Consider the following 11714-nt stretch of genomic DNA (forward strand, 5'->3'; position numbering starts at 1 on the left):
TCTCTCAGCCTGCTCATGCGTGAGCCCCATTCTGAGACCATTAAAAGCTTGAAATCTCTCTTTATTGGCCTTTTTCTCAAGATAACAGTTTTGTTTCCATGTTAATCTGGAGCATTAATGGCCACGCCTGTCACGTCTGCATGTGGGGGATCTTGACCTCGCCGTCTGCGGCCTGCTCTGCAGCTGAGCATGCAATTAAAGGCCCTTCATATCACAACATATCACATCACATCTGCACCTACTGACTAATGGGGCCTCGTCCAAGCCCGGCTCCATCTCCTCACACGTCCCTGGTAGATGTTTGAGTGGCGGCCATGGCTTTCTGTGCTACCCAAGCTACAAATTCCAGAGTTGGTGGATCATTCTCGGGCTCTGGGTATATTAGGCCGTGTCCAGCGTGGGTTAATGATCAGAGGACCATCAGTGGAAGTCAGATCAGATCAGAAGACGTAGAAGCTAAGCCCAGGCCCGTTTTCACCATGAGTCGCAGCCCAGAAAGAATTTCATCCTACCGCCGGCACTTTGAGGACACCACCACTTCGTCCTACCAGGTGCGAGTCAGCAGCCCCTCTCCGGTCAGGAGGGATGCTGGAAGGTGCCGCTCGGCAAGTTACTCCCGCACAGCGGCAGCCAGCAGCAGCAGTATGGCCGTGGGCCGCAGGACGCTGTCCAGCACCCGCGGCAGGCCTCTAATGACCGGGTAAGCTAAGAGAAGTTTCAGACAGTTTGTATTGACCTCTCCTTAGAGATGGTTCTAGGGTGCAGGTTGTGAAAAAAAGTTTAAAAAACCTAAACCCTTTAAACTCTAAATGTAGTTCTACACTTAACTGCAGTATTGCCCAATTTAACAACAATTTCACCATCCCTAAAGCAGAACCCTGGGGGATGCCACAAAATGTGCTACAATAAACATTTACCAAATAAATATTAATAGATTCTACATTAGGACAAAAAAAACGTGATAGTAAACCAACGTCAGCGTGTTAAATCAACTTTTCATTCTTTACACACTGACTCGTGTGTCAATAGAGTCAATCAAAACAGATATTATCTGAAGTTATCTGAAGTACATGTCTTGTTTTTGTGCTAAATCTACAAGGACAATGCCACTAACAAGTAATGCAAGTCTAGGTATCCTGGGTAAGGTTTTGGGTCTTGTTTATACACTGCCAATCAGAAAAATATCACATTCCATAGACATTTACCAAGTCAGGATTGTTAACACTGAACACATTAACAAAAGAGTACACAGAAAAAGTTTGAATTAGTATTGTTTATGCCCTATACTTTGGCCTTAAGTACAGAGTGTTGGTACTATTTGAAATATCACATTTTTTTAATTGGGTTCTAAAATGCTTGTGGTAGTATACGTGCAGATAAATATTTAATTTAACATTACACCTACACTTAATATATGTGAATTTAATTAGTATTACTGCTGTGAACCAGGACAGAACAATGCACACTAACTAGTGCTGAGAATGACCTATGAACCAAGTAATAGCTGCTCTGTGAATTAAAGGTTGACAGTAACCTATCAGACATTTTTAGCTTAAAATGACAGATTTCAGATATCAATTTCAGATGTCAGCTCTGCTAGTAATAATATCAAATCTACAGATCTATTAAGCTTTTCCAAATAGTGATATTACAAGGATGACATATCATGAATGTCATTTTGGCTAGTCATTTGCTACCACTGATTTACATGCAATCTCATTCTCTCGTAGTTATAATTATATTTTACTAGTGAAAAAACCCAGTTACAGATATCAGTAATCACTTTTTTACCAATTACGTACAAACATATTAAGTACAAACACTAGTTTCCAATACTATATATATATATATATATATATATATATATATATAATTATATATATATATATATATATATATATAATTATATATATATATATATATATATATATATATATATATATATATATATATATATATATATATATATATATATATATAATTATATACCTATAATTATAGGTAGGAGAGAGAAATTGTTATGTAAATTAATGGTAACATATGACTACTCAAAAATACATTACATTATGTATTTGGTTCTGGTAATATGTGCACTCAGAAACGCTTTATAGAACTGTAGACCTGATATTATTACTAAAATATTTCCTAGCTGATCTCTAAAATCAGAGTTTCTACTAGTAAAAACTACATTATAGAGATCTTGAAATTAAGATTTTACTAGTAAAACTAACTTATGACTGATCACTGGCTAAAATGGTTTGACATATGCCTCCTTTAGTTTTGACACTTTGTAGCTCTGAGGCAAAAGTAGCAAACAAGCTAGCTAGCATGGACGCATTTAACCGTGTTTTTATACTGTAGCTATCCAAGATAAAGTACTTCAGACCATTTTTTTTAGATAAAAGCTAGTCATACAGTGTCAGAAACAACATAATTATCTGACATAATTGTCTGAGAGTTTGTTTTAAGAATAAGGACACCACTTTTTTAAGCTAGCACCCACTACCTAATTCTTGGGGTATTCTATTACTTGCTAGCTAGCAACATTAGCCTCATAGTGCTAAAAAAAAAAGGAGCACATTTCAGTTACCAAACACATATTTTGGTGTAGTCTTCAGCCAATTTTATGAGAAAATAATGAGCTAACTGGCCAACTTTTATCTGAGGAAATATTTTGATGGTGTTTGGATGTGTAAAGTGTGTAACTGTATAATGGGTTGGTATCAGCTTGTATTGTTAACAATACAAGCTATGAAACATAAATTTGAAAATGTTTTGGCTAAATTTACCATCAAACACTGGTAATTAAATTAATTAAAAATTACTGGTTATGGTAAACTCTAAAGTTTTCAGCTAAATCTTTATTTTAAGGTTTTAAAATAGTATATAACTAAATGGATTAGCTCAGGTCTGATGTAATTCACAGCTCAGATATCTTCATATATAAGTAAATGGAATAACTTTCCATTTCATATTAGCTAGCTACAGTAGTTTTAGGTAAATCAGTGAAGGAAAAAGTTAGTTGCGTGAATTACATAGCTACTTACTCGAAAATGCTTTTATATTAATGACAACTTTATTTTAAGCATCTAGCTAGTGTTTGAACTGATGGGCGAGGCAGAATTCAAATAACAATACACCTTCATCATAGCTGGCTTTAGTTCACAATCGCCTTAATGTGCGAGATTAGATTAGGCTGTGTTAGATATCACACACTGCTCACAAGCCATGCATTTGGAAAGCGCACTAATAAAAACCTCTGTGATATGTCAGTGCATCTTCTGTTGACACATCACTTGTTTGTTCTCTTGCTATTTGGCTATGTCAGTGGGGTTTCAATCCAGTCTGCAGGGACCGTCAGCCAGTCCGTGTTATTTTTATTCTTCTCCAGCCCCAAGCACACCTGAGCCAGGTAACCAGGGGCTGTGAATGCTGATACCTGGCTCAGGTGTGTTAGAAGCTGGGACATCTGTGTGTGAAGCTTTTTTTCACACAAAGTGTAGACATGAGGGTCCCTCTAGACCAGGGCTGCCCTGTCCTGATCCTGTGGATGTACCACCCTGGAGAGTTTAGATCTAACACACCTGGCTCTAAAAATGAGGAAACCCCTAGAGGCCCTTTATTACCTGGATCAGGTGTGTTAGATAAGGGTGGTCGAGCTATAGGACTAGCATTGGATATCTCTGGTCTAGAATGAACTATCCCCTGACCCTCCCTATAAAAGAGTTTACAGTTTAAATATTTTTAAATAAAAACAACAACAACAACAACAATAAAATTATTAAATATGACCAAATATAGCAATTTCCAGGGTCCAAGCACTATTTAGCCTACACATAAGACACAGTATTCAAAAATTTGGTCCTGTTTTTTTTTCTCAGTCAATGTGGACTTTTATTAGTGTCAGACTGTAATAACTGCACACTCTAAAGATTCATACTGGATTTAAATCACTCCACATTTATTCATAACATACTGCAAGGGTCGGCAATTAAGTTTGAATATTTTCCAAGCCATTAAATGGCGGGCCACAAAAAAAAAAATCTGTTTTGGAAAATTAAGTGTAATAGGGTGGAGTGCTACAGACTAGTAGCTTCCCAGCCCAGAGGGTTGCTGAACCCAATTGCAGAACAGTTGACAGAAAATAAATAAATAAAAACACAGCTCCTCACACGGGATCAAACCTGTGTTGTCAGGGTTGCGGTCCAACACACTATCGCTGCACCGGCTAGTGAATTGAGACATGGCTGAGAAAAAAACTGCCTTTTAAGGAGATAGAGAGCCCAAGAACGGGCGGAAAAAAACGAGAACGGGCAGACACTAAAGCATGACACAGAGAGACAGGGGAGGAGTGTAAACAAAAGCTCGCCAGAGAAGCCTCTTATTATTATTTTTTTTTCATTATCATTTATTATAGTTCAAATAACCTCACGGTCCAGATCTTTCATGCTTGCGAGCCACATCTGGCCAACACATCTGGCCTATTGCCGACCCCTGCTCTATTCGAATCCTCAGGTAAAACTAATCCTAGCATGGTTTTCTTACCTGCATGTCTGTAACTGGTGTGTTTAGCAGCGTTGGTGTTGGCACAGTGTGTGTAAGTGCCGGAGGAGCAGCGATTGATCTGGAGGCTGTTGCTGCAGAAAACCAAGAGTTCCTCAGCACCAGGACTGGTGAGAGGAAGGAGATGGTGGCATTAAACGACCGACTGGCAGCCTACATTGAAAAGGCAAGAAAGACATAAAGGCATAATGTTTATTTACTGTGAACCCCCAATTAGTTTAAAATCAAACAAATTACATCAAACATTACTCAACTATTTCCAATTAGGTAGACATTCGTGGGCACATATACATTCAAATGGAGATCTTTGAGTTTAATCAACTTATATAATAATTGAGTTTAGTTAGTCGCCATTGGCAGCTTCTTTTCCATTGGTTTTTGTCTCAATCTATTTGCATACTGGCAGTTTCCCTAGTTTCTGACACTCACCATCAGTGTGTTCAAACCTAAAACAAGAGCTCACTGATCACTGTGCTGTTCTGCAGGTCCGTTCTCTGGAGCAGCAGAATAAGCTCTTGGAAACAGAGATCGAAGCCCTTCAGAACCGCTTCCTGAAGCCCACAGGCCTGCGGATGCTGTATGAAGAGCAGCTGAGGGAGCTCCGCAGGGTGGCTGACCAAATGAGAATGCAGAGGGTAACTGCAGACATTTTTACTGTACATTTTAATGTGGAATGTTGATCATGGTAACATGTTAAGGGACTATTTACTTTTAAGCAAACAACACCCTTTAATTTATACTGACGTGTTAAAAGTCATCTTTCAGCAGCCTGTACTGTATATTGATACCTTGTTATCTCAGGGAACAGCTTGGGAATGCCCACATTTGTAGCTGTGAGGTCTTATCTTGTAAGTGAAGTTAAGCACTGGCTAGTATGTTTATGACAATGCAAAGTATTACTATCCAAAGTGGACAGCACATGCACATGCCACAGATCAGAGCAATGTTTTTTAGCGTCCATTAGACATGGCAATTCATTTTAGACCCTGTGTGTTTCTTGAAAATATGGTAAAACAGTGTATTAGGTTTCGAGCATTAAATTCATAACCAAATTGATCATGTACTAACTAACGTTCTTAAAAGTTCAGACATCTAATTCTGTGTACTTACACTGTAAATAATGCTTACTGTGTGTTTTTGTTTACATATATTTTACCCATTTAATTATGCATAGATTTTTTTTTAAAAACATACCATTACAGCTTAAACCAAATATTATATTTTGAGAATGATCTTGTACCATGTCCAGTACACTTTAAGTTAAGCGCTGCTATTTTGAAGGATGTGGCCATTGGTGCTAAGGATGCGATGGCTGGTCAGCTGGAGATGATAAAGGTGAAGTATGAGGAGGCTGTGGAGCTGAGGAAGAAGGCTGAAATGGACATCGAGGCATTCCGTCCAGTAAGGACCTAAATATATTTAAAAACAATGCATGTCTTCCTTGATTTACTACCTCTTCCACTGATGAGTTGTTTTTGGTTCTTTTAAGGATGTTGACGCAGCAACCTCTGCTCGCATTGCCCTAGAAAAGCAGCTGGAGCACCTGGAGATAGAGATTGAATTCCTTCAAAGAGTCCACAAGGAGGTGAGCAGTTGGGACAAGCTTGTAGCTAGTTGTAGTTTTGGTAAAAAAAAAACAAAAAAAACAACTTAACCTTTTTTCAGATGTGGTTATTCAGCCTAGTTTGGTATCTGAATGCTAGCTGTTTCTTTTCTGCAGCACTGGAGCTATGAGGCTAATGTAGCAAACAAAAGCTATAGGCTCAATTTCAGTATTGCTGCTAGCTGGCAATGTTAGCCAGGCTAATGTCAGTCCACATTTATAGCATATGAAGCTAATATATTATAGATTAGCTCTGTTATTTAGCAACAATGCAGTTAGCAGCATGGTAATTTGTCAGATATTTGCAGCCATGGTTTGTCAGCTAACTACAATAACCTTGCTTTAGCACCTGAAGGTTAGCTACATCTTTAGTGAAATGCTAATAGGCTAAAATAGCAACCAAGCTAACATTTTTTTAGCCAGCATTTTAGTTTGCTACATTTTTTTATAAATGATTTTTAAGTGAACCATACAGTTACAGAAACCACATAGGCAAGCCCATTAAACATTAAACATTGTTCTTCAACCAAAATGCAGTTAGCAGCATGCTAATTGGTAAGCTATTTGCAACCATGGATTGTTTTGTTGCTCTAGTGCTAATACTTAAGCAGCTAACTTTACACACCTAACTTATGGCTAATTGACTTATGGGCTACTTTTGTGATTAAAGAGGCTACAGCTGTAAACTGACAAATATAATGGGACCAAGAACTAGCTTGCTTCTTATCTTAATAAACTTATAGTACATAGGTCAGTTTTGGCACTTGGCGGTTAGCTACATCTTATGTGCAGTATGTTTAGGCTTATGTAGCAACCAAGCTAAAATGGTAACTTTCCCCACCAATTTAGCATTCCAGCTAGCTGCTATTTTAAGCTGCTATTGTAGCTACAGATTTATACAAAGAATGACCATACCGTGCCAGAAATCACATAAAAAGTAATTTAAAGATTAATACTAAACAAAAATGCAGTTAGCAGCATGCTAATTGGTTAGACATTTGCAGCCGTGGCTTTTTAAATATGTATACATTTGGCTTGTTTCTTCACATTGTATATAAAACACTCTATTCTTTCAGGAAATTGAGGAGCTGTTGAAACAGATGTATTCAGCCTATGCTTCAGTCCAGGACGCGTACTCTCTCCCTGACCTTGCCGGAGCAATCCAGCAAGTCCAGCTCCAGTATGAAGATATTTCAGCCAAAAACCTACAGGTTGCCATTCTGTCCTTCTTGATTGTGTAGAATAAATCTGAAAAATCAAGTCATAAACTAAGACAAATACTAAAATATCTTAAATTAAAAAAAATCATGTTTAACCATGTGAATATATGTAAATTTACAAATTTAATACATTATTTAATACATGCATAACTGTTGCTCTAAACAGCCTTATGGTGAATAATGTATTTTTTTTTTTTTTTTCGTAGGACATGGATTCATGGTACAGAAATAAGTTTGACGACCTCAATAACAAATCCACACGACACGTTGACACTGTCCGGGGAGTAAGAGAAGAAATCGCAGGCGCCAAGAAAGATGTAAGTTAAATATTTAGATTTTTTTTTACGAAGATTTATAAATTTATGCCATTATAATAGTATAATTGCAATAATTCATGCACTATATGCTGGATAGGCTGTTGATTCCATTATCACATAATTTACATATCTTGTGTTAAAAGTACTCTTCAACATGCTCTGTGCAATTGCACATTCTCCCCAGAGAGGTCTCCAAATCCCCCAAACTCACAGATTGTCACTTAAAAAGTTTCTCTAAAACTCAGAGATATAAGATTGATCTTTATTTATTTTTATCTTTATGTGTTTAAAGATTCAGGGTAAGGAACGCAACCTGGATGGCATGAAGTCCAAGAATGAAGGTCTAGAAGCTCAGCTCCGGGAGACACAGGAGAGACACAAGAAAGAGCTTGAGGCCTTGCAGGTCAAAAAGCAATTTTCTCAGTACATTTTCTGTACACAGATTCAAACAGATCACATGTATGTACAGGACACACCCTCATACTAAGTCTTCCATCTCCAGGCCAGAATTGAGGCCCTGCAGCTGGAGCTTAAAACAATCAAAGAGAAGATTGCTCTTCACCTCCGTGAGTACCAGGACCTCCTCAATGTTAAGATGGGTCTGGAGCTGGAAATCACCACCTACAGGTAAAACCAGGAGTGCTGAGATCAAGATTTATGTCAGATTTACATACATAGATGATTTTGCTTCACTATTCAAGTGTATTTTAATTTTTTCACCATCCTATACTCCCTCATACTCTCTATATTCCCTAAATTACCCAATACTCCCATATATATATATATATATATATATATATATATATATATATATATATATATATACTACCCTATACGTCTTATACTAATCTACACCCCCATACTACCCTTAACCCCTAAACTATCCTACACTATTCTGTTCTTTTTATTCTCCCCCATACTACCCTGTATCCAACTTTACCACCCTATACTTCTCTATTCTACTCCAAACTCCTTTATTCTTTATACTGTCCGATAGTCAGTGTACTCCCTTCTACTACTTCCCCATACTACCCTAAACTCCTATATTTTCTATACTACCCTGTACTCCTTATATTCCCCAAATACTACCCTATACCCAACTATACTACCTAATGCTCCTCTATTTTACCCCAAACCCCTTTATTATCTATACTATCCTTTACTTACTGTACTTACTTCTCCTCTATACCCCATTATATTACCCTATACTCCCTATGCTACATTATAATATGCCATTTAGCATATACTACCCTTTTACACCATATACTCCTTATAATAGCCTTCTACCCTGTTTTTGATGCCACTACTACACAGTAGCTTATAACATCTCAAATTTATTTGAATAACTATAGTGGATGCAAACATACCCTATTTTTACCTTGATTAAATAATTAAGCATAACTTTTGTAAAATGTTTAGATAAAAATCAAACTACTGAAAATGTGAAAATGTGGTGTGGTGAATGTTTTAATTTCACTATTTGCTTTTCTCTCTGTTCCTCACAGGAAACTGATCGAAGGTGAAGATTCACGCATCACCAGCATGGTCCAGGGAATGAGCACCATGTCGCTGATGGCCAGCAGTAGTTTTGGAGCTATCAGTGGTGGCATGGGGGCTATTGGTGGTGGCCTGGGGGCTGTCAATGGACTCGGGCGTATTGGTGGTGGCTTAGGGGTAGTTGGTGGTGGCCTGGGGGGAATGGATGCCAGCACTGCAGGAGGCATTGGAGCCATGGGGGCCAGAGGAGGTATTGCGGGAGGCGTTGGAGCCATGGGTGCCATGGGTGCAGATGTAGCTGGAGGTGTTGGAGGCCAGGCAGCTAGAGGTGGTGTTGCAGGAGGCGTTGGAACCCTGGGTGCCATGGGTGCTGATGTTGTTGGAGGTGTTGGAGGCCAAGCAGCTAGAGGTGGTGTTGCAGGAGGCGTTGGAATCCTGGGTGCCATGGGTGCTGATGTTGTTGGAGGCCAGGCAGCTAGAGACGATATTGCAGGAGGCATTGGAACCCTGGGTGCCATGGGAGCTGATGCTGCTGCAGGCGTTGGTGCTCCAGGGGCCAAAGGCGGCATTGCAGGAGGTGTTGGAGCCCCGGGTGCCATTGGCATTGATGCTGCAGGAGGCATTGGTGCTCCAGGGGCCAAAGGTGGTATTGCAGGAGGCGTTGGAGCCCCAGGTGCAATTGGTGCTGATGCTGCTGGAGGCTATGGAGCTCCAGGGGCCAAAGGTGGTACTGCAGGGGGTGTTGGAGCCCCGGGTGCCATTGGCATTGATGCTGCAGGAGGCGTTGGAGCTCCAGGAGCCAAAGGTGGTATTGCAGGGGGTGTTGGAGCCCCGGGTGCCATTGGTATTGATGCTGCAGGAGGTGTTGGAGCTCCAGGGGTTAAAGGTGGTGTTGTAGCAGGCGTTGGAGCTCTGGGTGGCATGGGTGCTGATGCTGCTGGAGGCCTTGGAGCTCTGGGGGTCAAAGGTGGTATTGCAGGAGGTGTTGGAGCCGGAATCACAGGACTGGGAGGAGGCTTCGGTGCAGGATTCGGAGAAGGCACTATCATTGATTACAGCAAAGAGCAGGCTGTGGAGGTGACTGAGAGGAAGACAGTGCTAATTAGGTAATAATATTCTGTACTATATTACAAAGATGACATAAATATATAAAGATGTACATTTGGAGGGACCATACCTTTTTTGACTCTACATTTTATTAAGAGTAATCTTTGTTTTTTTTTTCTGTAGAACAGTCAAAGCAGACGATGAAACAGTCCAGAGGGACATGCAGGAGAGGATCTATTCCATATCTGGAGCTGCACAGGAAGAAGAGGAATGAACATGCTTTCATCAGTTAAAAAACAATACCGCAAAAACGCATTCTCAAAAAACACTCCATTAGCCTTCAGATCTGCACCACAGTCTACAGTTTCACTCCCAACACTGAACCCAACAATCTGCAAATAAAGCTTTCTGTGCATTATTGTTTGGAGTTTGTATTTTTTTTTACCATTTCTAATGACTGTTCACAACTGTTTTGGGTGGAATAGTATAGTGGAAAACACCACTGCCCCCAAACAACAGATTGGGGTTTGAGTTTTTTTCTGGGTTAAGTAATGAGGATTTATTTCCTGAGATGTGTAGAGTGTTTAAACCGCATCCTCCAGTAGAAGTGATGGTTCTACAGTTAAATAATGACAACAGTGGACGTAAAAATATCTTTCCAACAAGCAATTGTGACACAAGCTCCATGCTCAAGAGTTGAAGAGAGCATAACTGGCCACTTTAATTTTACGTTTCCTGCAGTCTGCCATCTTGGCTGGACTGTGCTGTGTGGACAAGTACTGTCTTGTGTATTGGGGAGGGCCTAAGTTTCTATAGAGAAAGACTAAAATGCATACAGTGCCGAACTAGATTTTAACACAAAGGACAGAGAGAACACACATAGGCCCAATCCCATTGCTCATTTGTAACCCTTCCCCTTAGAACAGAGTTACAAGAGGAAAGAGGTGAAATCTTCCCCATAAAAAATAGGACAAAATCTAAAGTTCAACAACCTAGCTGTTGGTAAACTACCATACTTTCACACTATAAGGTGCACCTAAAATCCTTTAATTTTCCCAAAAATCGTCAGTGTGCCTTGTAATCTGGTGCACCTTATGTATGTCAAATAATGCACTTTATAATCCGGTATGAAAAAAGACCCGAAAATAGATGTTTATTGATAGTGCGTTTTATAATCCAGTCCACCTTATAGTGTGAAAAATATGGTAGTTTACTTTAGGGCATTGTATGTCTTCAGAAATGGGTCAGGTGGTGCAGCAATTAATTATTATTGTCTATTCCTTAATTCCTTTGTGATGTGGAGCTGAAATTGGCTTTTATTATCTTTAATAACAGACAAATAATCTAACTAGCTACCTATTGAGACAAACTACTAGCAATTTTTGTGTGTGGGTTTATGTGGGTTTCTTTGGTCACTTGTGCGGCCATTTTGCCAGTGATTCTCATAGCCCTCTGTTTTGAGTGTGC

The 11714-nt window shown here is 39.4% G+C and overlaps 1 protein-coding gene across 5 annotated transcripts; it reads left to right on the forward strand.

Moving 5' to 3' along the window:
* The first annotated feature begins 299 nt into the window (after window positions 1-299).
* On the forward strand, window positions 300-10665 carry zgc:172323 (Filament_head and Filament domain-containing protein). 5 transcript variants are annotated; one of them, XM_049478976.1, is made up of 12 exons: window positions 300-700; window positions 4573-4729; window positions 5049-5198; window positions 5845-5964; window positions 6053-6148; window positions 7243-7377; window positions 7593-7703; window positions 7996-8106; window positions 8206-8330; window positions 9209-9924; window positions 10006-10306; window positions 10431-10665. In XM_049478976.1, exons 1-12 carry the CDS (start codon window positions 315-317, stop codon window positions 10519-10521), a joined length of 2499 nt encoding a protein of 832 aa, XP_049334933.1. In that variant the 5' UTR covers window positions 300-314; the 3' UTR covers window positions 10522-10665. The 5 variants fall into 5 exon arrangements, with proteins under 5 accessions (XP_049334933.1, XP_049334932.1, XP_022534914.2 ...); XM_049478975.1 differs by having other exon boundaries at window positions 9209-9585; window positions 9667-10306; XM_022679193.2 differs by having other exon boundaries at window positions 9209-10306.
* Window positions 10666-11714: the final 1049 nt, after the last annotated feature.

The sequence above is a fragment of the Astyanax mexicanus genome, chromosome 4 (assembly GCF_023375975.1).
Source record: "Astyanax mexicanus isolate ESR-SI-001 chromosome 4, AstMex3_surface, whole genome shotgun sequence".
In the NCBI taxonomy this organism is placed as follows: Eukaryota; Metazoa; Chordata; class Actinopteri; order Characiformes; family Acestrorhamphidae; genus Astyanax; species Astyanax mexicanus.

Excerpts from the sequence above, each read along its gene's own strand:
- zgc:172323 (XM_022679193.2), top strand. The coding sequence starts at position 315 with ATGGCTTTCTGTGCTACCCAAGCTACAAATTCCAGAGTTGGTGGATCA. Across the intron at positions 5,965-6,052 it reads ACATCGAGGCATTCCGTCCA|GATGTTGACGCAGCAACCTC; the intron begins GTAAGGACCTAA and ends GGTTCTTTTAAG. Across the intron at positions 8,331-9,208 it reads CTGGAAATCACCACCTACAG|GAAACTGATCGAAGGTGAAG; the intron begins GTAAAACCAGGA and ends TGTTCCTCACAG.